This window comes from Zootoca vivipara, chromosome 14 (assembly GCF_965207765.1).
Source record: "Zootoca vivipara chromosome 14, rZooViv2.hap1.1, whole genome shotgun sequence".
Taxonomy (NCBI): domain Eukaryota; kingdom Metazoa; phylum Chordata; class Lepidosauria; order Squamata; family Lacertidae; genus Zootoca; species Zootoca vivipara.
The window spans coordinates 46,235,428-46,262,088 of NC_142597.1; the positions used below are offsets into that span (position 1 = coordinate 46,235,428).

The 26,661-nt window shown below is 53.7% G+C and overlaps 1 protein-coding gene and 1 long non-coding RNA gene across 2 annotated transcripts in view; one reads left to right on the top strand and one right to left on the bottom strand.

Moving 5' to 3' along the window:
• Window positions 1–97: 97 nt before the first annotated feature.
• LOC148683598 (uncharacterized) lies at window positions 98–2,087 on the top strand. Its single transcript, XR_015946961.1, has 2 exons — window positions 98–263; window positions 1,785–2,087. It is a non-coding gene; the product is annotated as an uncharacterized LOC148683598 (long non-coding RNA).
• Window positions 2,088–2,739: 652 nt separating this feature from the next.
• Window positions 2,740–26,661, bottom strand: part of DPH1 (diphthamide biosynthesis 1) — a 47,478-nt gene continuing 23,556 nt past the window's right edge. The window contains exons 7-12 of the mRNA XM_035139843.3: window positions 19,811–19,879; window positions 10,439–10,595; window positions 7,820–7,920; window positions 6,864–6,942; window positions 6,489–6,620; window positions 2,740–3,559 (exon numbers count right to left, since the gene is read on the bottom strand). Of these exons, the coding sequence (XP_034995734.3) occupies window positions 3,443–3,559; window positions 6,489–6,620; window positions 6,864–6,942; window positions 7,820–7,920; window positions 10,439–10,595; window positions 19,811–19,879 (655 nt within the window). The 3' untranslated portion in view covers window positions 2,740–3,442. The remainder of the gene's footprint in view (window positions 3,560–6,488; window positions 6,621–6,863; window positions 6,943–7,819; window positions 7,921–10,438; window positions 10,596–19,810; window positions 19,880–26,661) is intronic.

The window sequence follows — 26,661 nt, forward strand, 5'->3', positions numbered from 1 at the left end:
ACGCACCTCTCGCCCCGTAGAGCTAGCAGTGTGTGAACTCTACACGGTGTCTGGAGAAGTGAATTCCGGGTTCGCTCATGGAAATCTCGCTGGCAGGTCTGATTCGGCGTGGAGTCATCTACATCTCCGCACGTAACACTTAAGATGCCTCCTGCCAAGGGGAACAAGGCCCACTATTGCCTGCCCCCCCCGTCTTCCAATGGAGAAAAGAGCAGGCGAGATGAGCTCATGACAGCCCTTCAAGGTAGGATGCCAGAGGCGAGGTAAGATTCCCAAGCAAAAAAACAGTGGCCTTAAATTCATCGCCTGCCCCAACCTCCTCTTCCTGTGCAAAAATAAAAAGAGCAATCCTGCTATGGTCTTCTTTAATCTCACACAGAAGACCCTTTTCCTCCATTGCCTTGCTTACAAACACTAACAGTGCATTCTTACTCACAAGTAAGCCTCACTGAGGGATACAGGGCTTGCTCCCAGGTAAGTGTGCATGCTTAGGATGGCAGCCTTAAGGTACTTATTTACTTTGGGATTTCTAAGGCAGATCTTAGAAATCAGTATCCACGAAAGCTCATACCAAAATAAAAACTTAGTTGGTCTTTAAGGTGCTACTGAAGGAATTTTTTTATTTTACATCAGTATCCACAGTTCAAGAAGGATACTGACCAGCTGGAACGTGTCCAGAAGAGGGCAACCAAAATGGTCAAAGGCCTGGATACGATGCCTTATGAGGAACGGCTTAGGGAGCTGGGTATGTTTAGCCTGGAGAAGAGAAGGTTAAGGGGTGATATGATAGCCATGTTCAAATATATAAAAGGATGTCATATGGAGGAGGGTGAAAGGTTGTTTTCTGCTGCTCCAGAGAAGCGGACACGGAGCAATGGATTCAAACTTCAAGAAAGAAGATTCCACCTCAACATTAGGAAGAACTTCCTGACAGTAAGAGCTGTTCGACAGTGGAATTTGCTGCCAAGGAGTGTGGTGGAGTCTCCTTCTTTGGAGGTCTTTAAGCAGAGGCTTGACAGGCATATGTCAAGAATGCTTTGATGGTGTTTCCTGCTTGGCAGGGAGTTGGACTGGATGGCCCTTGTGGTCTCTTCCAACTCTATGATTCTATCGCATATTATTTAGGGAACAGAAATTAATTCTGCATTAAGGCAGATGGGGGACCCAATACAGACTCAGATTTGGGCAACTGAACAGCCTTTTTTGGTGACATTTTCAGACCCTCCCAAGTGTCCCTATTTTCCAGGGACAGCTCCGGATTTACAGAAGCCACCCTGGTTTCTGACTGGATCCTGGAATGTCCCGCTTTTCCTTAGAACATCCTTATTTTCATCAAAGAAAGGTCGGGGAGAATGGATATGTGAACCAAAGAGATGAGTAACTTATACAACCTTTAATGTTTTATTGTGTTTTTATATATGTTGTAAGCTGCCCAGAGTGGGTGCAGCAACCCAGGCAGATGGGCAGGATACAAATAATAAAAAGATGACAATGGAATAAACCCTCTCCACTGAGCAGACGCCGCTTTTTAGTTTTGACTGCACTTTTGAGTGTATTTTGTAAAGAGGGACTCCTGTCACCCTCCTGCTAGGCTCCCTCTTCTGGAGGCTGCATAGCAGATAGGAATGGCTCTCCTCTCGCACCCACAGCCAGGTGTTTGGGGACCTTCCACCTTCTCAAGGGTAGTGGAGACATTACAAGCGTCCCGCCCCAGCAGTTTCTCCCAAGACATGTCCCTGGATTATTTTTATGACTCATTTCATTTCTCCACCTCCACCATTCAGCCCGGACACTGAGATCCAGCACCGAGGGCCTACTGGCGGTTCCCTCGTTGCGAGAAGCCAAGTTGCAGGGAACCAGACAGAGGGCCTTCTCGGTAGTGGCACCCGCCCTGTGGAACGCCCTCCCAGCAGATGTCAAGGCAATAAGTAACTATTTGACTTTTAGAAGACAACTGAAGGCGGCCCTGTTTGGGGAAGTTTTTAGTGTTTGATGCTGTACTGTTTTTAATATTCGGTTGGAAGCCGCCCAGAGTGGCTGGGGAAACCCAGCCAGATGGGCGGGGTATAAATAAATTATTATTATTATTATTATTATTATTATTATTATTATTATTATTATTCCGCTTCATATTTGTAAGAAAAAGTTCTCAACCTGCATTAAAACACCAAACAGAACATTCCAAAACAAAACATGACAGAAGAAAATCATATATATAGAACATACATTCAAAGCAACATAATTAACGGGAAACAGAAATATTATCCTAAAAGACGTCAAAATAAAACATTACAAAGGAAGGTCAAGCATGGAATACACATTTAAAGCAGCGCAAACGGGAAGAGAATAAAATATTGTCATAAACATGGATTGACAGTGAAACACACCCTCCATTTCTCAGTGCAAGGACTCCAAAGCTGGACGTTTGGGGATCATAGAATCATAGAGTTGGAAGAGACCACAAGGGCCATCCAGTCCAACCCCCTGAACCAGGGCTTCCCAAATTTTGGTGGGGCCCTGCCTCCTTGGTTCCCTAAACTCACTCCCTGTGCCCCCTGCCCTACCCTATAAACAATAGCAGTTTGCACGACCCACTACAGAAGATAACAAAATGAAATTCAAAACGGCCAACAATTCATTGTACATTTATTTCAAAAAAATAAACAGAGGGAAAAATAAATATACAGTATGCTCTGCTCTAATCATGGAGCTGAAATAAATAACGTGTAGCAAAGAATATTGCATGAAAAATAGAAATATATTTATTTATTTAATTACAAACTTTGTTGGAATTCTTTTTTAACAATTACCAAGCATTAAGTGTTGTCTTCCAGAAGAAATGCATCCTAACGATGGAAAACGTAAGGGAGAAAGAAATTTATAAAATATGGTTTGTACTCGCCCAAAGGTTCACCTACTACAGACGTACGGTAACCAGTTTATAAAGAAAATCGATAGCTATTACCAATAATTGATCATCTTGGGACAATGCAGAATTGTAAATGCAAAGAAATGTCCCCAAAGGAAAAAAGCTTTGAAAGTGGTAAGAGCAGTAAACCTTTAAAAACGAAGCGAGGAACAAGTTTCATTGGAGCTTCTAGTCTGGTCGATCATAAAACAGCGGCGCATGAGCTCGGAGGGGCTGTCCTCCAGCCCCCCCCCCCGCAGCCCCCTTCCTCTTATCACCCCAGATAATCCCACTGCCCCCCAGGAGTTAATGCCACCCATTTGGGCAGCCACTGTGCTGGACTTTGGCCCCCACACCACAGGGCAGCAATGGCTGCTTGCCCCCTTGGGGGCGCATCCTCTGGGCTTGGCTGGTGTTTGTGCCCCAGAGCGCCGGCCCTGCTGTTCCTCGGGAGTGCTGCCAAGCCGGTTCTGTGCCTGACAGCTCAGTGCGGTCCCGGGACCCACCTGAACCCCCCAGACCTGGCGCTGAGCCTCAAGGCTGAGGGCTGGGCACTGGCACCTCTTCCTTCTCCTTCTCCTCCTCCTCTCGGCAGTCGCAGCGCCCACAGGCTTTCTTCTCGGGCTGGAGCGTGGCCTTCGCCGGGATCACCTGCAAGAATTGGGCAACGCCTGAGAAGCTGAAAGGGCCGTGGCAAGATCCCGGCCCTCATGGTTTTGAGCTGAGGAGGGATCTAAACAGGAACACAGAGTCACTCTAAAAAGAAATGCAAGGTTTCGGTCCTCAGGGTTGATTTCAATAGGAACTCAGGAAGGTCCCTTTTACTGACTATTAAGTACTACTGCTCGATCTAGCATAGATTTTGGAAAGCTGTTTTTCTGGCATGTACTGTATCTGGACACCCCATTCAAGAGCATCGTAATCAAATTTTGCAAGACCAAGGACCGGCCTTTTCATCTGTGTTTGGATACCATTGGACACCATCAGACTAAGACCTGGGAGACACCAGGGTCCAAATCGCTTCCCTCGGCCATGACACTCACTGGGTGACTTTGGGGGCCGGTCACTGCCTCTCAGCCAAGCCTACCTCGCAGGGTTGCAGTGGGGATTATTCAAGGAAGGCAGAACTGTTTACACATCACCATAAGCTCCTTGGGGGAAAAGGTGGCATATAAATGCAATTCAACGCGTTTTGATCCAAGATGGGGGACCGGATCTCTCGCAATTTAGCCGCTGATTTTGCAAGACTGCGCTGATTTTGTGGGATGGGGCGTTCTTAGGCTTCCTGAGCAACATCAGGAATGAGCTTGCTAGCTATTAAATAGAATCACAGAATCAAAGCATAGTAGAGTTGGACGTGATCCCAATCTCATCGAGTCCAACCCTTCTGAGCCGCCCTGAGATAGGGAAGTAATAGTACCACTGTATTCTGCTCTGGTCAGACCTCACCTGGAGTACTGTGTCCAGTTCTGGGCACCATAGTTCAAGAAGGATACTGACAAGCTGGAACGTGTCCAGAGGAGGGCAACTAAAATGGTCAAAGGCCTGGAAACGATGCCTTATGAGGAACGGCTTAGGGAGCTGGGTATGTTTAGCCTGGAGAAGAGAAGGTTAAGGGGTGATATGACAACCATGTTCAAATATATAAAAGGATGTCATATAGAGGAGGGAGAAAGATCGTTTTCTGCTGCTCCAGAGAAGCGGACACGGAGCAATGGATTCAAGCTACAAGAAAGAAGATTCCACCTAAACATTAGAAAGAACTTCCTGACAGTAAGAGCTGTTCGGCAGTGGAATTTGCTGCCAAGGAGTGTGGTGGAGTCTCCTTCTTTGGAGGTCTTTAACAGGCATATGTCAAGAATGCTTTGATGGTGTTTCCTGCTTGGCAGGGGGTTGGACTGGATGGCCCTTGTAGTCTCTTCCAACTCTATGATTCTATCTCATATTATTTAGGGAACAGAAATTATAAATCTAATAATATATAAAATAGCCCCCCTGCAATGCAGGGATCACAGCCAAAGAACTCCTGACAGGGGACCATCAAACTTCTGCTCCAATTGTCCACTGCACATGAAGCTCTCATGGCAGGAGAAGCCAGATTAGCTTCTCTGGTGTTAGCAGGGAAGGCGAATAGAATAGAAAAAAACTGATCCAAGGGCCGTGAGGATCCAGGACTCCTGGGTCCTCTCTCTGGCTGCGCTTTCACTGCACAAATGCAACTCCCACTATACAGAAAATACTTCACACAAAGCGAGAGGCCACCCACCCTGACTGGCCACTAGGGGGAGATGCCACCCTGCAAGTGAAGCGCAGAGAGCCGAGTGCGAGAAGCTGGGAAAAGAACTGTGGAAACGGGGCTTCCTCCTTCTGCAGGTTCAACCCAGCAAGCCGCTGTGTCCCAGTTGAGGAGCCACAGGCGTCACCCCAAGGGAAAGAGAGGGATCTTGATAGACAAATGGAAAGGGCAGGGCTACTGGTGAAATGGCTACTGACATGCCCATCTAGCCCAGTATTGCCTACACTGACTGGCAGCAGCTCTGTAGGGTTTCAGGCAGGGAGTGTTTCTTCCAGCCCTCCCTGGAGATGCCGCAAGTGGGGACTGAACCTGGGACCTTCTGCACTCAAAGCAGGCGCTCTTTGCCACTGACCGAGCCTTCCCATTCAAGAGCGTGGAGAGCGGCTGCCAGCCAGAGCAGACAGTGCTTGGAAATTGGGGGGGTGGGGGAGGGAATGTAACCCTGAGCTGTGAACCAGGAAGTCCCAGTTCAAATGCTATGAGCTCTTTGGGTCTCCATTCAGCCCCCTGCTCCCCCCTGAAATTTGGGGGATAAAGAGAACAATGCTGACCTCCTGCTCTTGTAAGGGGTGAGGAACCTCACGTGGCCCCCACACCTCTCTCTCTGGCCCCCAAAGTCTCCCCCCCCCGGCTGCACCCTCCTCCAGTGGTCTGGCCCAGCTGCAAAGGTACCCCATGCCTCTTGCTTAGACTGAGGGCAGAGAAAACAGCCGGCTCCTGTCCAAGGATAAAGAGGGCTATTTGCCGCCCCCCCCACACTTTTGCTTCTTGCCCCGTGCGGCCCTCAGGAAGCTCTGCAAGGGAATGCGGCCCTCCGAGCAGAAACGCTTCCCCGCCAGGGATTGCAGTTTCGAAACGCGCACAAAAGCACTCTGCCGCTGGTTATTACTGTGAATTACTATGAATTGACTGAATTGCACCAATTGTTTTGATGAGTCCGTTGCTGTTTGCTTTATTTATTTATATGCTGCCGCGTTTGATATTATAGCGATCGCAATGCCTTTTTTTTTTCCCTAACGCTGTTGCTTCGTGCTCAAAATTTGCGGCTGGAAAAGCAGAAGGCAGATACCCAGTCAGATCAAATTACGAGAACCAGGAGGCCTTCAAAAGCCCCACTTCCTGCATTGCAGGGGGCTGGACTAGAGGACCCTTTGAGGTCCCTTCCAACTCTGCCATTCTATGAAACGGAAGTGCCAGAGTGCATGGGCCCCTGTGCCCAGGAGGAACCCCCGCCCCACTCCCCGTCCGCATGCATAGCCCCCCAGGGCCTGCTGTGCCCCTCACCTCCTTCTCCCGGCGCCCCCTCTGCGGCTGGCGGCTGCTGTGGTTCACCGTCCAAGGCCCCAGCGACTGGCTGGCGTAGAAATCCATGGGGTAGGTCTCTTGCCACTGGACCTGTTGCAGAGCCACGGCGGCCTGAAAAGAGGGGGGCAGAAAAGAGGGCAAGGGCGGGGGGTCGGTCAAGATCCTGGTGGCTACAGGCCCTTCCCTGACTGGAGGGGCTTTTTTGCCACTTTGGCCCAACTTCCAGGAGCAGAAGGAGCTCAGGGTGGCCTCCTGCCGTGGTTTGGGCTGCGGGTTCAAGGCCCAGGGAATGATGGGAGGCGGGAGTCCAGCTCCCTTGGATTAGGAGGAAGGCGGAAGCTGTGGTTGGCTCACCTCGTAGGGCGTGAGGAGAGGTCTTCCGAAGGCCTCCCCCCAGTCAATGGAGAGCCTGGGACAAGCCACTTGAACCCACCTGCAGGGAGGAAGAGGAAGAGGGGCTGTAGGGGAACAGGGTAGGGCGCCTGCTTGGCATGCAGAAGGACCCAGGCTCAATCCCCAGGAAGAAAAGGTCCCAAGTCCGCCCCAGCTAGGAAGGCGAGACTTTAGGGCAGCCACAGTCTCTCAGCTTAACCTACCTCGCAGGGCTGTTGGGAGGACAAAACGGGGCGGCCAAGATTTGCCTGTCCCAAGCCTGCTTTGGTTGCATTCGCTGCTGGGATTTCCAATATGTTTTACTTAATGCTTGCTCTGGATTTTGCTCCATTGCGTATGGAGTTCATGTTATTGGAAAGGCAGGATTACATCTTTTAATTATTTTAGAAAAGGCACGTGCCTGTTCGTTTTGTTTTTTAACTGATAATTTCATTGTTTTATTCCTTTCTGAGGTTTTTTTTTTTTTTTACAGTCAAGCAGGATTTGGATTTTTTAAATGAAATGAAATAAATAAGCAAACAAATCTTTGCTTGCCTGGTGGACTAGAACCTCGCCTTTGATTTTAAAAACAGAAAAGAAGTTTGCCCAGTGACAGGGTCCTGCCACCACAGTTCTGGGCCCAGTGGCTGAAAAACAATGAACTGGGGGAAGAGCTGGGAGGAGGTCTCAGATATCCCAGTGCGGTGCAGGGGTCAGAGTGTCAGATGAGGACCTGGGAGAGACCAGGGTTCGAATCCTTCCACTTAGCCATGAAGCTCACCGGGTGTCCTTGGGGGGCAGTCGCTGCCTCTCTCACCCTCACCTACCTCACAGGGTTGTTGTGGGGATTAAATGAGGAGGGGGAGCAGAACCAAAAAGGCCAGAGAGGGGAGAGGTAGGGGGTGGTCTTCTGACCCACGGCTCCTATCGATACTCACGCCTCAACATCGGGGAACAGCTGCAGTTTGCCAGGGAAAATCTCCGAGAGCAGGAGGCGGATGTAGGGGCGCCCCAAGGACCGGAGGGTGGACTCCAAGTGCTGCAAAGAAGAAGCGGGGGTGGAGCATGGAGAGAAGAGGAGAGGTTGGGACCCAAGACGGAGCCTTAACGGTGGTGGCACCAAACATGTCTCCCCTGCAAGGAAGGTCCGCCAGGCTCCTTCTCTCTTCGTCTGCGGAAAAACTTTCTATTTCAGCATGCTTTTCCTTTACAGTCATACCTCGGAAGTCAAACAGGATCCGTTCCGGAAGTCCGTTCGGCACCCGAAATGTTTGACATCCAAAGCGTGGCTTCTGATTGGAAGCTCCTGCAGCCAATCGGAACCTGCGTCAAACGTTTGGGTTCCAAAAATACGTTTGTAAACCGGAACAGTCACTTCCAGTTTTCGATCGTTTGGGAATCGGAACGTTTGACTCCCAAGGTGTTCGGGAGCCGAGGTACGACTGCGTTTTATTTCAACAACTTAAACCATCGTCTTATTTTAAGCGGCTTATTTTGGCTGAAGGAGGGGGCCCTGGAGGTTCTGTCTAATGATCCTGGTTAACACCCCTCCTGAAAGGGCCCCCCGAGTCCAGCGCCCTGTTCTCACCTTGGCCAACCGGGCGCCCCAAAGGGACCTGAGCACTTGAGCAACTCTCCACTGTTTGTTCCCCATTGCTTAGAACACAGAGGTAGACTGCCCCTGGGCGTGGAGGTTCTGCTATCAAAGCAGGCCTCCGATTGGACCTGTCCGTCTAGTCCAGCCTCCTGCCTTTACCTTGGCATTCAGAAGCAGCGCTGCCTCCGACACTCGCCCTCTGCGCCCCCTCCCCCCAGCTAAGAATGTAATAAGGACTCTGTACGAGGACAGGAGCTGGCCTGGGGGGAATGGAGGCTGGGGGAGGGCAGAGCCAGGTCTCTGTCGCTGTGCCAGCCCCCCCCCCCCATGGTTAATGAGAGCCTGTTCTCCTGGCCCCCCAACACACACACACACACACACACTAACTGCTCTGCCTGGTTCTTGGTGCTCCCTCCCTCGTTAGCAGGCGGCTGAGTAACGAAGGAGAGGGGCTGGAAGAGGCTGGAGAGCGAAGGGCAATGGAGGCGCCACAGGCCTCCCACTTCTCTCAAGCAGTTGAGCCAATCCTTCACAACATCTGCCGCCTCTGCCTCTCCCCAAGACACTCCGCCAGCTGTGTATGGCAAATGAGGCCCCCTGTCATCTCTCTCTGGCCCTTGGGACAGTCCCTTGGCCACACCTCTCGTTGCCCCTTGCAATCCGACGTAGGAGGAGTTTTAAGCAGAGGTTGGATGGGCCTAGAATCACAGAATTGGAAGAGACCCCAAGGGCCATCCAGTCCAACCCCCTGCCAAGCAGGAAACACCATCAAAGCATTCTTGGCATATGCCTGTCAAGCCTCTGTTAAAGACCTCCAAAGAAGGAGACTCCACCACACTCCTTGGCAGCAAATTCCACTGTCGAACAGCTCTTACTGTCAAGAAGTTCTTCCTAATGTTGAGGTGGAATCTTCTTTTTTGAAGTTTGAATCCATTGCTCCGTGTCCGCTTCTCTGGAGCAGCAGAAAACAACCTTTCTCCCTCCTCAATATGACATCCTTTCATATATTTGAACATGGCTATCATATCACCCCTTAACCTTCTCTTCTCCAGGCTAAACATACCCAGCTCCCTAAGCCGTTCCTCATAAGGCATCGTTTCCAGGCCTTTGACCATTTTGGTTGCCCTCTTCTGGACACGTTCCAGCTTGTCAGTATCCTTCTTGAACTGTGGTGCCCAGAACTGGACACAGTACTCCAGGTGAGGTCTGACCAGAGCAGAATACAGTGGTACTATTACTTCCCTTGATCTAGATGCTATACTCCTATTGATGCAGCCTCAGTCTCTGTTTCTTCAACTGGATTCAGCATTGCAGGGGGCTGGACTAGATGACTCTGGGGGCCCCCTACACACACTACGGTTCTGTGGTTCTGTTGAATTACTCCTTGCCCTTCACCCTAAGATCCCAGAGCAGGCGATGGCATTAACAACAACCTTGAAACAACACTTTAAAACAACTTACAAGGGCAGAAAACAGGTGGGCTCTAAAAATATACGCCTTGTGTGTCAAAAGCCAGAGCGGGGGGGGGGCACCTTCGACATTCTCCAAAAGCAGGACAATGAAGGCGCCAGACACACCCCAGTCAGCAGGGAGTTCCACAGCTCATTTTATTCCTAAAAGTATTTGTACACTGCTCTATCATACAAAAGTAAAATAAAAATAAAACCCACGTCAAAGTGGTTTACAGCTATAAAAAGATAAAACCATATGAGAGAACCACAACGTACTGGAAGTTTTGCAGCCTCCCTGGGCGGCTCTGCCTGGCTGGGCCGTGTCCTCGAACTCAGGCCCTGCCTCTGATTCCCTGGGCGCAGAGGGGTAGCAGCAGCAAATGCAGGAACCCGACTGCTGCACCCAAGGGAGACATCCAGACCCGTTGCTCCGCCCACATTTGCTCCTGGCCCCGCCCCCTGGTTGGAATCCCTCCCCCAGAGGAGGGACAAGGCAGGGAGCAGCTCACCTCCAGGATGGCCGGGGACCCCTGGCGCCCCAATGTCCCCAGGATGAGGCCCCACTTTCCGGCGCAAGATGCCTCCCGGACGGCTTCCTTCCGTGTCCTCTGCATGCGCTCGTGGCCGTAGTGCTCCTTCGAGAAGACCTTGCTGTAGGGGTCATACCTGCAGAGAGGGGGGGCAAGGGAGGGGTGAGAGGCTGGTGGGGAGGGACCCCCACCTCCGGAGAAAGGAAAGACGCAGGCCCTGAACTTAGGCAGGCAGCAGCTCCCACCGACGGCACCCCCCCATGTGCTTCCCACAGGGGCCAAGCGCAGAATGTGGCGTCCTCTATGCACACCTGAAGCTGCCTGACGCAGAGTCAGGCCTTGGGGTCTGGCTGGCTCAGGGCCACCCACACTGACTGGCAGCAGCAGCAGCAGCAGCTCTCCAAGATGTCAGACATCTGAAGATGCCCCCGGGGACTGAACCTGGGACTTTTCTGCGGGCAAAGCAGGTGCTCTGCCGCTGAGCCTAGGGCCCTTTCCCTTCAAAAAATAAAAGAGCCAAAACGCTAGTCCTCATGATTAAAGGGGTTGCTTCAACCGGAAGCTGGTGGTGCGCTCAGGTCCCGCTTGGGAGCTGCTTCTTGGCCCCCATGAGAAGAGGCTGCTGGGTCCCTGCTGAGCCCCCTTTGGCCTGGCCCAACACTGGAGGGCTCTTCTGACGTCCTTTGGGCTCTGCACATGCTCTAAAAGCCAGTGCGCTGGACCAGGACCTGGGAGAAGAGGGTTGAAATCCCCACTCGGCCATGAAGCTCACACACAGGGTGACCTTGGGCCGGTCACCATCTCTTAATGTAGCCTCCCCTGCAGGGTTGTAGTGAGGATGAAATGGGGGGAAGGAGAAGCATGAGTGTCACAGTGGCCGGAGTGGGCTACTTCAGAGTAACGACGCTACGCAGCTCTGCATTTTATTCTTTTATTGGTGCTGCGTATTTACAGTGCTGAAGTCATTGCTATTTACACGGAGTGATGTGGTCAGTCGGTTTCAGAACCTCCGAATGGCTTTTGGCGCGTCTTTCTCCAACACAAAAGCTTTGGCAGACCCATCCTCTTTCCCCTCCTCTTTCTGCGTAATTCCGGAGTTGGGGGGATGGGTCTCCCCCCCTTATTCGCCCCTTCCTGTCCCACCTGGGACCCTGGCTCCTCTACCTTGCCTGAGCCTCGGACACGACTTCCTGCTTCCCCACTGGAATCGGAACTCTCCCTGCTTTCCCCTGTGCTCGGGGGTGGGCTTGAACTCAGGAGGGGAGGGACTTCGCGATATCCCCTGTCCCTCACATCCACCCCCCTCCCAAGCTCTCCTTCACCCCTCCCCAGGTCCCCCCCAGGTGTCGGTGACGACTGGAAGCCTAAGAACTCAGTGCTTTCCGAGGCCGTTGGTGTGAACACCTCCCCCCAGTCCTGCGAGCCCCCCCCTTCCGCCTGGGAGGACGGGAATCCCAAAAAGTCCGTGGCGTCAGAGCTGGTGGGGGTAAAAACGTTCTGCCAATCTGCTCCTTCCTCTGACTGGGTGGATCTCGGTGACACCCATACCTCATCCTCTGGTTCCTCAAACTCCGCTTCCCAGCGCCATGGTGAACTGCTCTCCCGTGCTTCCTCCCCCTCCCCCTCCCTTTCCATGTGCCAGGGCTTGGGTCTATGGGGAAAGAGGGCGTGAAATTCTTCTACCAGGAATTCCTCCTGTATCTGAGTGGCTGGGACCCATTCATTCTGGGACGGTGGAGCATCCTCCCATGCCATGAGGTACTCCAGACCCCCCACCCCCCTCCTTGAATCCAGGATGGCCGTGGCCTCATTGAGTTGCTCCCTGCCTTCCCTCCCCCCCCTCCCTCAGGGGTTTGTTCGCTGCCTCGGAGCCTGCTGCTTTCCCTGTACGGCGACAGCAGCGATCTATGAAACACTGGGTGCACCCTCATGTCCTCTGGCAGTGCCAGCCTGTATGCCACCGGGTTGACCTGTTGTGTGACCGTGAAGGGGCCCAACCTTCTGGGCGCCAGCTTTTTGCACCTCCCTCTGATGGGAAGGCCCTTCGAGGACAGCCAAACCTTGTCCCCTACCCTGATGACCTCCCCCGGTCGCCTGTGGCGATCTGCCCCCTTTTTGTACGCTTCCTTGGCTCTCTCCAAGTGTTCTCTGAGCTGCTGGTGCACCGTCTCCAGTTCCTCTGCCCAATCCTCAGCCTGCGGGCCCTCCTCCTCCTCCTCCCCCTCCCTCTCTGGGAAAGATCTGAGGTCGCGCCCGTAGTTGGCCTTAAAGGGTGACACCCCTGTGGAGACGTGCACTGCATTATTGTAGGCAAATTCTGCCAGTGGCAGGCGATCCACCCAGTCTGTTTGCCTCTGGCTGACGTAGCATCTGAGGTACTGCTGCAGGATGGCGTTGACCCTCTCTGCCTGTCCATTAGTCTGCGGGTGTCTAGCCGTCGACAAGCTGACCTCCACCTGCAGAAGGTTCATGAGCCGCCGCCAGAACCTGGAAACAAATTGGCGGCCACGATCCGAAATAACCCTTAAAGGTAATCCATGCAGTCTGAATACGTGATCCACAAACAGTTTGGCTGTCTCTTCTGCCGAGACCGCCCTGGCACACGGTATAAAGTGGCACATTTTGGACATGAGGTCCACCACCACCAACACTGCGGTCTTGCCCCTGGAAGAAGGCAGATCTGTGATGAAGTCCATGGACACCACTTCCCACGGCCTGTGTGGCGTGGCTAAGGGCTCCAGCAATCCCGGTGGCGCTGCTCTGACCACCTTTGCCCTCTGGCAGGTGTCACAGCCCCGTACATAGTCTCGAACATCTTCTCGCACCCCTGGCCACCAGAAGTGTCTCATGACTAGGTGAGTGGTTTTGTCCCTCCCAAAATGACCTGCCGTTGGGTTGTCGTGCATCTGCTTGAGGACCGTACGTCTAAGCTGGGTGGTGGGCAGGTACAGTGCACCCTTGTAGAAAAGCAGCCCCCTGCGTTCTGCAAAGTCTTTTGCCTGCTCCCCCCCCCTCTCAGTTCTCTGAAGATGCGGTTGGCAAATTCATCCGCTGCCGTCAGTGCTGTGAGTTCCGCCTCGCTCACCACTGCTGCTCCGCAGGACCATGCTGACGGGGGGAAAATGTGCCTGGGTGCCGGTGGCGCCTCCTCCTCCATGTACTCTGGCTTGCGGGAGAGGGCATCCGCCCTGACATTCTGCTCTCCCGGGATGTAGTGTATGGAGAAGTTGAAGTTCGAGAAGAACTCTGCCCACCGTATCTGTCGCTGGTTGAGCACCCTGGCAGTTCTCCAGAACTCCAGGTTCTTGTGGTCTGTGCACACCTGGATGGGGTGCTTGGCGCCCACCAGGAAGTGTCTCCAGTGCTGGAACGCAGCGTGGATCGCAAGAAGTTCCCGATCAAACACCGTGTAGTTTCGCTCTGGCTGGGTCAACTTCCTGGAGAAGAAGGCACAGGGTCTCCACTCTCTGTTGGCGTCCAGTTGCAACAAAATGGCGCCCACAGCTTTATCAGAAGCATCTGTCTCCACGCGTAGGGGCGCGTCCTGAATCACGTGGAACAGGTTCTGGTCTGAGGCGAACACCCTCTTGAGGCTTTCGAACGCTGCTTGCGCCTCTGGTGTCCACCTGAACTTCTGCTTGCCTCGCAGGCAATCAGTGATGGGAGCCGTAACGCGAGAGAAGTTCTTGATGAACTTCCTGTAGAAGTTGGCGAAGCCTAGTAGGCGTTGGGCATCTTTGCGCGTTCTGGGGCTGTGCCAGTCCAGGATGGCCTGCACCTTGTCCTTGTCCATCGCCAGCCCCTTGTCTGACAGCTTGTAGCCCAGGAAGTCCACCTCCTTGGTGTGAAACTTGCACTTCTCCAGCTTCACATACAGGTGGTTCTCCTTCAGGCGCTGCAACACCTCCCTGACGTCTTTCACATGCTGCACTGGGTCATCGGAATAGATAAGGATGTCATCCAGGAAGACCAAGCATTTCCTGAAGAGGAGGGACCCCAGGACGTGGTGCATGAAGGCCTGGAAGCATGCTGAGCCCCCTTGCAACCCGAAGGGCATCACCAGATATTCAAAAGAGCCCAGAGGCGTGAACATCGTGGTTTTCCATTCATCGCCTTCCCGGATCCTGATCAAGTTGTACGCCCCCCTCAGGTCTAGCTTGGTGAAAATCTTGCCCCTGCGTGCCGCTGTCAGGAGATCATCCACTCTGGGCATGGGGAAAGCCACTGGCTCTGTCACTGAATTCAGCCGTCTAAAATCCACCACAAGACGGCGCTGTTGCGTGTCTTTCTTGTCCACCCAGAAGACCGGGCTGCCCCCTGCTGCCTTGCTTTCTCTGATGAACCCCCGCTTGAGGTTCTTGTCGATGAAAGCGCGCAGATCCTCCAGTTCCTGATCTGACATGGCGTACAGCTTGGCTGGGGGTATAGTTGCCCCTGGCACCAGGTTGATCTGGCAGTCAAAAGGCCTGTGTGGGGGTAGGTGGTCGGACTCCGCTTCGCTGAAGACCTCCTGCAGGTCCCAGTACGGCTTGGGTATCGCCTCACCCCCTTTGACGTGCATGGTGGCCACCGTGGCTATCGGAGGCCCCTCCCCTGGTTGGTGCTGCATGCAATGTTCCAGACAAAAGTCCGACCCAAACGTGATGCATCTCTGGTGCCAACTGATGGAGGGGTCGTGGCGCGCCAGCCAGCTCATGCCCAGGACGATGGGGGGGTCTGAGATGGTTGTGACGTTGAAAGCCAGTGTCTCTGAGTGCCTTCCCACCGTCATTCTCATGGGGGGGGTTTGATGGGTGATGGCCCCTCCCAGCAGCTCTCTGCCGTCAATGGTTGCCACGTGCAGAGGAAAATCCAGCTGCAGAAGCTGGATCTGGTGCTCTTCTGCAAAGGTTCTCGAGAAGAAGTTCGCTGACGCCCCACTGTCAATTAGGGCGAGGACCGTCAGGGGATAGCCATTTGGGAGCGTGAGCGTCACTTCTAGAACCACTCCTGCTCTGGGAGGGGTGGGCTGGCTCTGCTCCTCTCTGTGCGGGTGGGTGGGCTGGGGCTGTTGTCTGCTGACTGTGCCTGGCTGCTGCCCCTTGTCTCCTGCAGCCAGGCTTTCCCGTTTCCCTGCTGTGGTGCTGCGTCAGTGGGGGAGGGCACAATCGTTCCCGCCTTTCCTTGCCACTCCCTGCGATGTGGGCAGTCTCTGACGAGATGCTGGGGGGAGTTGCAGAGAAAGCAATTCCCACCCCTTCCCTCCTTGCGTCGTGGCGCCGTTGGGGTTTGAAAAGCCCCCGCGCGCGCGCTATCAATTTGCATGGGTTCCTGGTCCTGGCTGGCCCCAGGCGTGGCTTGAAAGGGTTGTTGGGGGAGTGGCTTCTCCTGCGACCGTGGGAACCAAGCCCGCTTTGCGCGCGTTGCTTGCTTGTCGCTCCACCGGGATTCCTGTCTCACCCCCACCGCCAGAGCCGCTTTGCTCAGCTGATCCATATTACTGGGCTTGGGACCTCTCGAGAGCTCATCCTTCACCTCCTCATGCAACCCCAAGTAGAACGCCGCTTGCATTGGGGGTGACTCTAGTTCCCACCCCAATCTGTGCACCAGCATGGTGAATTTCGCCCAATACGCGCGAACTGTCATATTTCCTTGGCGTAAACTATGAAGTTCCTCCTTAGTCTGGTCCATATGACTATCGGACGAATACATCGTTTTCAAACCTTCTAGAAATAGTTTGACATTCTTCATGCAAGGATTCTTTGTTGCGATTAACGGTCTTAGCCACTCCCTGGCTGCCCCGGTAAGGTGCTCCACAATAAACGCTACTCTGTGCTCATCATCAGGGAACTCATCGTGGTGCAGCTCAAGAGCATACACAATCTCAGTCTCAAAGCCCTGATATTCCCGCGGGTCTCCATTGAACTTGCTTACTAGGGTCCCGGCTCTCCTTCCTGGCAGCACTTGGACTTGGGGTGCCCCCCCCGCCTTGTTTTTCTCTGCATCCAGCTTGTTTTGGAGGTCTACCGCCACCGCCCTTAATTCCTGCTCTCTTTCCTGTAGCGCTCTCACCTGTTCCGCAAGTTGTAGCCGGTCGTCCTGGACCTTCTTAGTCTCTTCTTTAGCTGCCTTCAATTCCCCCTGCGCCTGCAGCGACAGCTGCTGCAGTTCTTGCTGGGCTTGCTCCGCGATCTGCCGCCATCTCTCCGCCTCTGACACGCTCATCCCGGCAACTCCAAAGCAGCCCAAAAAAGGATTCGGAGGTTGCTGTCACAGTGGCCGGAGTGGGCTACTTCAGAGTAACGACGCTACGCAGCTCTGCATTTTATTCTTTTATTGGTGCTGCGTATTTACAGTGCTGAAGTCATTGCTATTTACACGGAGTGATGTGGTCAGTCGGTTTCAGAACCTCCGAATGGCTTTTGGCGCGTCTTTCTCCAACACAAAAGCTTTGGCAGACCCATCCTCTTTCCCCTCCTCTTTCTGCGTAATTCCGGAGTTGGGGGGATGGGTCTCCCCCCCTTATTCGCCCCTTCCTGTCCCACCTGGGACCCTGGCTCCTCTACCTTGCCTGAGCCTCGGACACGACTTCCTGCTTCCCCACTGGAATCGGAACTCTCCCTGCTTTCCCCTGTGCTCGGGGGTGGGCTTGAACTCAGGAGGGGAGGGACTTCGCGATATCCCCTGTCCCTCACAATGAGGTTCTTGGAAAACAAAGGTGGTATATAAATGTTAATAATAATAATAATAATAATAATAATAATAATAGTGGCACATCTGCTCTGGTCAGACCTCACCTGGAGTACTGTGTCCAGTTCTGGGCACCACAGTTCAAGAAGGACACTGACAAGCTTGAACGTGTCCAGAAGAGGGCAACCAAAATGGTCAAAGGCCTGGAAACGATGCCTTATGAGGAGCAATAGATTCAAACTTCAAGAAAGAAGATTCCACCTAAACATTAGGAAGAACTTCCTGACAGTAAGAGCTGTTCAGCAGTGGAATTTGCTGCCAAGGAGTGTGGTGGAGTCTCCTTCTTTGGAGGTCTTTAAGCAGAGGCTTGACAGGCATATGTCAAGAATGCTTTGATGGTGTTTCCTGCTTGGCAGGGGGTTGGACTGGATGGCCCTTGTGGTCTCCTCCAACTCTATGATTCTATGATTCTATCCCCCCATCTTTTATCATGGTTGGGGGGAGCCTTTCTCTGGAATGGGAGCTATTCGTACTAAAGGGATGGGGCTGCACCAGGTGGCGGATTGTGTGTGTGTCGGGGGGGGAGCACCCCCCCGTCTTCCTCCGCCCAGCAGAGCACCCCCTGCAGTTTACCCCTCTCCCATACGAAATCTAAACATTTTGACAAGCACCTCCAGAAACGTGGGTCTCCCATTACGGCCCCCCCTCCCCGCCCGCCCTTCTTCTGGAGGCAGAGAGGGGCCATAAAACGAGGCAATGATGAGTCCTGCTCAGAACCGATGAAATATCCAGCGCTCTGCTGGGACCCGGCCTGCCCACCGCCCCAATCTGAATTCTTGAGCAGGTCGTTTGTTAGCGGCAGGCAGGGGGGACGGCAGCTTTATGGGGCAGAGAGGCGGCCCAGCCCAGGCGCAGCTTGATTAAAATTCCCTCTGCCAAGCCGGGTAACAAATCACCCATTTCCCAGGGAAGCGGCGATGGGGAGAGAGAGAGCGCAGCGGAGCGTGGCCGCCTGCGGAAATCTGGCCTCTCCTGCTGGGGGGTGGGGGTGGAGAGGGTTGCCCATGGCTACTGGCCAGGATGGCTAGTCGCAAGGGCAGGAGGAAGGACGGGATGAGCCACTGGCCTGATCCTTCAGGCTCTTACGGAGGAGGAGAGGGTGGCCAATGGCTACTAGCCAGAAGTCGCAGCAACCGGCCTTGCCGCCTCCAGCAGAGGAGGCAGAAGCACAGCCCTCGCGGCTAGAAAGCAGAAAGGCGACAGGAAAAAAGGGAGCCAAGCACACACACGCAAGCCGACTTTGCTGCAAGCAGGATCCGACCCCTGCGCTGGGCTGTGGAAGAAGGGACCGCCTTCAGGAAAACCGCACAGTTCCACTCACCACAACTCAAAAAGGATATGGTGGATTTGGAAAAGGTTCTGAGTAGGGCCACCCAAACGGCCCCGAGGATGCAGACTCCCCTCCGAAGGAAAGCTGCAGCGTTCCAGACTTTTTAGTTTGGGGAAAAGGTGAGTAAGGGGCAGTGTGACAGAAGCTTTGATAAAGGCATTCTCTTCCCTCTCCTAACGCCAATGAGGCTGAGTGTTGGACAGATATAAGGAAGAACTTTGTTAAACTGTGGAACTCCCTCCCACTGGAGGGACGTGATGGCCACCAGCCTGGATGGCTTAAAAAGAGGACTGGGCAAATTCAGGGAGAAGGAGAGGGCTACGAGCCAGGATCGCTCTGCCCTGCCCTCTTCTGGATACCACAGGAGGGGGGGAGTTGCTCTTGTGTTCGAATCCTGCTTGTGGGTTTCCCTTTGGGGCATCTAGTTGCTGTCCCAGGTGGGCCACTGGCCTGATTCAGTCGACTCTTCTTCTGTTCTTCACAGAAGGAAGGCTCCCTCTTCCCGAGCAGGAGGTGGACGTTTGCCTTTCCTGTTTGCCTTCTGGTAATCACTGTTTGCTGTCCTTCCTGCTCAGTCCAACCTTGAATTCCCAGGCCGGCCTTGAACAAGATTGTTCCGCCCATTTAGCGGGAAATCAGCCTGCATGGAGGGGCTGCGCTGGGGTCCTAAGGAGAGCGGATGGCGAGGGGCTGTGGTGAGAGCAGGCAGCAGGTGTGAGAGGGTGAAGGGTGGGGCGCACAGGACTGGGGTGTCTATGACATGCCTGCCTGATGGGAGTTGTAGAGCCAGAGGGCTCCGGGTTGGTGGAGGCTGAGCGCATGGTCCTCTGGGCTGACAGTTCAGCCCAAAGTCGGCTCCTAAAGGCCCCTGGAAATTAACGTTCCCGTAACAAGGAAGGCACTTTTACAGAAGTGGAGAACCACAATGCTGGGGATGAATGCGGCCCTCAAGGCCTCTTTGGCCCCCAAGACGCTCTTCCCAGGCCACACCTCCTCCCTAGGCCACACCCTCCCTAGGCCACGCCTCCTCCCATGCCACACCAACCTCTAGGCCAGTGTTTCTCAACCAGTGTGCCTCCAGATGTTTTGGGACTACAACTCCCATCATCCCTAGCTAGCAAGACCAGTGGTCAGGAATGATGGGAGTTGTAGTCCCAAAACATCTGGAGGCACACTGGTTGGGAAACACTGCTCTAGGCAATGCCTTCTCCCTAGCCACACCTTCAATCTCCAGGCCCCCCTCCCTCCCCAGCCCCTCCCTGGACCCCCACCCCCTGCCCCCCCTCCAATACCTGTAGGCAGGAATCCCTGGGTTGGCGATCATGATGGACTCCAGGTGGAAACGGCCGTCTCCCAGGTACCTGGAAACGGAAAGGAATGGAAGAGGTAAGGAAGGGCTGCGGCTCAGCGGAGGAGGGCCTGCTTGGCATGCAGAAGAGTCCTGGGTCCAATTGCCAAGGGCATCTCCAGGCAGGGCTGGGGAGACCCCGGCTAAAATCCCGGAGAGTCGCTGCCAGACTCTGTCCGAGGGAGCTTCCTGCTTAAGCAAGCAAACCCTTTGTTTAGAATCATGAGGACTAGAAGGCTGAACTCTCTGCTTAGGTGGCTCAATGGTCTGACTTGGTCGGCGGCCAGTCAAAGGCCGCTTTCTGCCCCAAACCCCCAAGAAGAAGAAGGGAGGGGGGGTCTGAAAACAAGCCCCTCTGGGCACCCACCGTCTCCAGTCCCCAAAGAGGGTCCACCGTTTGTTCTGAAGGAACGTAAGAACATAAAGACAGTGGCCCATTTAGCCTGGTGGCATCCTGTTTTCACACTGCCACCCAGATGCCCCAATGCAAAACTCCCAAGCAGGATTTGAACCCAAGAGCCTTGTGCCCTCGTGTGGTTTCCAGTAACACGGATCCAGAAGCATTTCTGAGCAGAGCCATCCTGGCTAGGAGCCCCCCAGAGCCCTTTCTTGCTCCATGGATTTCTCCAATCCTCTTTCAAAGCCACCCAAGCTGGTGGTCTTCACAGCCTCCTGTGGGAGTTCCTCAGTTTAACTGTGCTGTGCGAAAAAAGGACTTTAGGCGGGGGGTGTCCCCCCCCTCCATGCCGCTCACAGCTCAGGCTGCTTTCCTCCCGACTCTCTCGCTGCTCCTGGTAACGCTGCATTTTCATTTTTAAAAATGGATCGTGCTTTTCCATTTGCTATTGCACCTTGATGTTTTTTATTGTGCAAAAACATATCTTTTTTTTTTAAGGCAAGCAAAGAACTTTAGTATAAACACGTAAACACAATCTGGTTCTTTGTTACTGCAACCTGTTTGTTTTGCCAGCAAAACGTTATTTCCAAAGGCAACGGGGGACGCAGGTGGGTAGACTTCTCCTGAACGTGGAGGTACCATTTTACGCCAATGAAGCGTGACCCTTTTAATCTCCAGAAGGGACTTTTGACTTTTTATATAAAACAGGGAGGGGCAGCCTGTCAAACACACACACGGACCCCACCTCCAAGATGGTGGTGATTTCAACTCCCCGCAGCCAGGAGGACCAATGGTTAGGGACGGTGAGAGGTGGAGTTCTGAAAGATCAGGCCAAAGGGGGCCCATCTGGCCTCACAGTGTCCTGGTCTCATAGAATCCTAGAGTTGGAAGAGACCACAAGGGCCATCCAGTCCAACCCCCTGCCGAGCAGGAAACACCATCAAAGCATTCCTGACAGATGGCTGTCAAGCCTCCGCTTAAAGACCTCCAAAGAAGGAGACTCCACCACACTCCTTGGTAGCAAATTCCACTGCTGAACAGCTCTTACTGTCAGGAAGTTCTTCCTAATGTTTAGGTGGAATCTTCTTTCTTGTAGTTTGAATCCATTGCTCCGTGTCCGCTTCTCTGGAGCAGCAGAAAACAACCTTTCTCCCTCCTCTATATGACATCCTTTGATATATTTGAACATGGCTATCATATCACCCCTTAACCTTCTCTTCTCCAGGCTAAACATACCCAGCTCCCTAAGCCGTTCCTCATAAGGCATCGTTTCCAGGCCTTTGACCATTTTGGTTGCCCTCTTCTGGACACGTTCCAGCTTGTCAGTATCCTTCTTGAACTGTGGTGCCCAGAACTGGACACAGTACTCCAGGTGAGGTCTGACCAGAGCAGAATACAGCGGTCCTATTACTTCCCTTGATCTAGACGCTATACTCCTATTGATGCAGCCCAGAATTGCATTGGCTTTTTTAGCTGCTGCATCACACTGCTGACTCATGTCAAGTTTGTGGTCTACCAAGACTCCTAGGTCCTTTTCACATGTACTGCTCTCAAGACAGGTGTCCCCCATCCTGTATTTGTGCCTTTCATTTTTTTTGCCCAAGTGTAGTACTTTACATTTCTCCTTGTTAAAATTCATCTTGTTTGCTTTGGCCCAGTTGTCTAATGTGTTAAGGTCATTCTGAAGTATGATTCTGTCCTCTGGGGTATTAGCCACCCCTCCCCATTTGGTGTCCTCTGCAAACTTGCTCAGGATGCCCTCAAGCCCATCTCACAGGGGCCCAATGCCCCATAGCACCTTGGAATTGAGATAGACTGCCTCTGCACTTGGAGGTTCCATAAGAACATCAGAAGAGCCAAAACGGGTCCAATCCAGACCAGCATCCTGCTCCTCCAGGGGCCAGCGAATGCTGCCGGTCAGTGCAGGCGAGACTTAGCCAGATGAAGCTGACTGTGCACAATTATGGCAGCTTATTTTGTCCCTGCTTAAATCACCCCTTTATTTGGGACCATGAGGACTAGATTCTTGGCTTCTTTTCTTTAAGAAAAGGGACACAGCTCAGCAGGCAGAAGGTTCCCGATTTGACCCCCGCTGGCATCTCCAGATCCCACCCCAAGCGGTGAGCTGGATAGTGTTTAAGGCGGCTTCCTGTCCCCCCCTGTGCCAGATTCATCCGCCCCATTTCCTCCCCAGGACCCGCACCCAGTACCCCCGTCCCCAGTGGGAACACCAAGACGGGTCCTTGGTGAGGGAGACGTCTCCGCTTCCCGTTGCAACCAGATTCCGAGTCAGCAATTACATCTCAAACTCTTTCGTTCGGTTGCCCTAATGGAGTGAGGGGTCGGAAAATGAATCCGGACACAAAACCTGACTAGATTTTTGCCTTTAATTGTAGAATGACATTTCGGAGGATCAAAGCTAATTTGCCTGCTTTCTTTGAAAGCGTCCGCCCAAGAGACGGGCAAAATAATTACTAAGCCTGAGGTGGTCGCAGCAGCAGCAGCACCAGGGGAGGGGGCTGGGGGCCGGGTGGGGTGGGGTGGGGTGCAGCATGGGCGAGGAGGGTCTGTCGCCCCTCCGAACCCCCATTTGCGGAACGAGGGAGAAGCTCTCCAGAGCCTCGGAGGGTGAGGAGTCAAAAGGAGGCGGAAGGTCTGCAAAAGGGAAGGGAGCTGTCCAGGGTGGATCTGCGGAACTCATGGCCACTGGGTGCTGCTCTGCTCTCAGGAAACTGCAGTGTGGCGCAGCAGGCAGTCCGAGGCTGGCTAAGCTGTCACTCTCCAGATATTGCTGAACTCCCCTGCTCCGACTGGCCCCCTAGCCTGTAGGGCCACTGGTCAGAAATGAAGGGAGCTGGGAGCTCAAGGGAATCTAGAGGGCCACAGATTAGCTGCCCCTGGGGGGCTCAAGGGCCCAGCTCAAAAGCAACGTTTCGGTGGCTGTCTGCAGGGCCTCTGGCTGTCTCTCAGCCTGGTCCACCTCACAGGGTTGTTGAGAGGATAAAACGAGGGAAGGGGAGAACCGTGGACACAACCTTGATTTCCTTGGAGAAGAGGCGAGATAAAAACCAAATAATACATGAAATGTATTTTACAAATGTGACAAGAGACGGAAAAATCCTTCTCCCATCCGACCCCGGGATGCAGTTAAAGAGCTTCCACCCTGTCGGCTGATAAACCGCCCCAAGAGGTCGCCGCAAAGGTTGAATTCTGCATTGCAAAAATAGACCCCCTGCAGGGATCACCAACATGGCCCCCTCCTGACGTTATAGACTACAACTCCCATCAGCCACTGCCAGGACAGAGGGTGCTTCCCATCAGACACAGAGCAAGGCAATGCATGCTGGCAGGGCCTGATGGGAGTTGTAGTCTACAGACAAGGGGTGGGGAGCCTCAGGCTTTTTTGGGGGGGGGAATGTGGCCTTGCATGCCCCTCTGTCCGACCCTTGGGATTCTCCACAGGCCATGCCCCTCCGCCTGCTCCTCCGTGAACTGTAGCTGTGCCTCTTGCCACCCTGGACAGACAGAGAGACCCCTGGCTGTGGCTGGGCTGGCCTCTCCCTTCCAGTCCAGAGCCAAGAGTCGCCTCCGTCGCCCCACCCAACAAAAGCATGCGGCCCCCAGGAAACTGCTCACCAGGGAATGTGGCCCCCAGGGGGCAAAAGGTGAGCCCTCCGACCAAAAGAAAGAGAGGCTTGGGCGTGCTGTGGGGTCCAGGAGCCACAGCTATTCATCACTCTCCAGATCCTGAGACGTAACCCTCCGAGTGGCCGTTGGCGGTACGAGGTCCCGCTCCGGCAAGCGCCACCCATCAACACCAGCGACTCCGCACCAGCATCTAATAGTTGACGCGCGCCTCCGTTGCTGCCAAATTTAATTAAATTTGGAGGGGCGCTCAGGAGGGTTGCTGCATGGATCCAGACCGCTGAGTCTGGTCTGGCAGCCTCTCTGCAGGGATTTGGGGAGGGGTCATTCCCAGCCCCACCCAACAGATGTCACCAATGGGGATTGAACAGAGACCCCCGTTTGCCCCCCAGAGTCTCAGGGCGTCTTATAAGACCCCCAAAGCACCTCTCCTAAAAGATGCCCCTCGGGCGCTGCTCTGCAGCAGCTAAAAAAGCCAATGCAATTCTGGGCTGCATCAATAGGAGTATAGCATCTAGATCAGGGGTCCCCAAACTAAGACCCGGGGGCCGGATGCGGCCCAATCGCCTTCTAAATCCGGCCCGCGGATGGTCCAGGAATCAGCATGTCTTTACATGAGTAGAATGTGTCCTTTTATTTAAAATGCATCTCTGGCTTATTTGTGGGGCATAGGAATTCGTTCATTCCCCCCAAAAAAATATAGTCCGGCCCCCCACAAGGTCTGAGGGACAGTAGACCGGCCCCCTGAGGAAAAAGTCTGCTGACCCCTGATCTAGATCAAGGGAAGTAATAGTACCACTGTATTCGGCTCTGGTCAGACCTCACCTGGAGCACTGTGTCCAGTTCTGGGCACCACAGTTCAAGAAGGATACTGACAAGCTGGAACGTGTCCAGAAGAGGGCAACCAAAATGGTCAAAGGCCTGGAAATGATGCCTTATGAGGAACGGCTTAGGGAGCTGGGTATGTTTAGCCTGGAGAAGAGAAGGTAAAGGGGTGATATGATAGCCATGTTCAAATATATGAAAGGATGCCATATGGAGGAGGGAGAAAGGTTGTTTTCTGCTGCTCCAGAGAAGCGGATACGGAGCAATGGATTCAAACTTCAAGAAAGAAGATTCCACCTAAACATTAGGAAGAACTTCCTGACAGTAAGAGCTGTTCGGCAGTGGAATTTGCTACCAAGGAGTGTGGTGGAGTCTCCTTCTTTGGAGGTCTTTAAGCAGAGGCTTGACAGGCATATGTCAAGAATGCTTTGATGGTGTTTCCTGCTCGGCAGGGGGTTGGACTGGATGGCCCTCGTGGTCTCTTCCAACTCTATGATTCTATGCACTTGGCCAGGGCAGAGACACAACAGGGAACCTCCCCGGAGGACAGGCCCGCCCTGTGGCACCAGCATCGAGAGCAAGCAGCCTAATGGCACCCGATACAGTAGAACCTCTACTTACATCCCACTCTACTTAGGCCCGTTCCAAGTCACGACCCCGGCAAACCCGGAAGTAAACACTGGGTTTGCTGCGATTCGTGCATGCGCAGAAGTGGCTGCCGCCGAATGTGCACACAACGGCGCTTCTACCAGCGACCCGTTTCACCATAAGGACGGGCCTCCAAAATGGATTGTGGTCGTGAGTAGAGGTTCCCTCCGTCTGTCGGTGGAAGGCAGCCACCAGGACAGAACTGTGCATCGCACAGAGGTACAGCAGGCGGCTTCCTTTGCCTCCGCATCTCCTCTTGCTGCTGCTGGAGTCCCAGCTTGCCCCGACTCACTAGGCAACGTAGTCGCTGGCCCCCACCAGGAGCAGCAGAGTCCAGCTTTCAGGGGGCTGGACTAGAAGACCCTTGGGGTCCCTTCAAACCCCACCATTCTGTAAGTCTCTGAACTGCTAGGAAGGCGGCCCCAACCTGGCTGCGCTTGCGAACAGGAGTATCCCTGGGAGGAGAGGAAACTGGGGAAGATTGACCACAGTGGCAGAAAAAACCCTCCATCATTTTGGCTGGGGGGCTGGCCAGAAAAGCCCCCTCCCCTCCCCTCCCCTCGGTCTGCCCACCCCCTCTCCTCCCAGAGTGGGTGGGGGGCATTATTTATTTCCCTCTGTCTCCCTGCTGCGCCGTTCACAGCGCATTAAGCATTTCCATTACCTCTCATAATTAGGTGTGCGGGAGGCAGGGGCCAGCTAATTCACTGTCCTTAAAGAAAATTAATGGGGTTGCCGCATCAGGCCCAGAGTCGTCCGTCTTCCCCCAAAGTGCCAACTTCTCCCCCCCTCTCTTTCTCCGGCCCCACAACTGGGGGGCAAAATCCCACCCAGGCCTCCCACGGACAGGAGTCGATCCAGGACCAAAAGGTACATGGCAGAGGAAGAAGAAGGAGAGTTTGGATTTGATATCCCGCTTTATCACTCCCCAAAGGAGTCTCAAAGTGGCTAACAATCTCCTTCCCCCCCCCCCACAACAAACACTCTGTGAGGTGAGTGAGGCTGAGAGACTTCAGAGAAGTGGGACTAGCCCAAGGTCACCCAGCAGCTGCATGTGGAGGAGCGGAGACTCGAACCCGGTTCCCCAGATTAGGAGGCCACCGCTCTTAACCACTACACCACACAGCCAGAACTTCTCGAAAACTTCTGCCAGGATTTCCAGACGTCACAAGGGGGTTTTGTGGGGTTCTCCAGGCCAAGAGGCACCACAGTCTCTGGGCATGGTGCTTGCAAATATGCCCCCCTCCACCCCTCTGATACCTGGCCCCTGGGACCTTCCC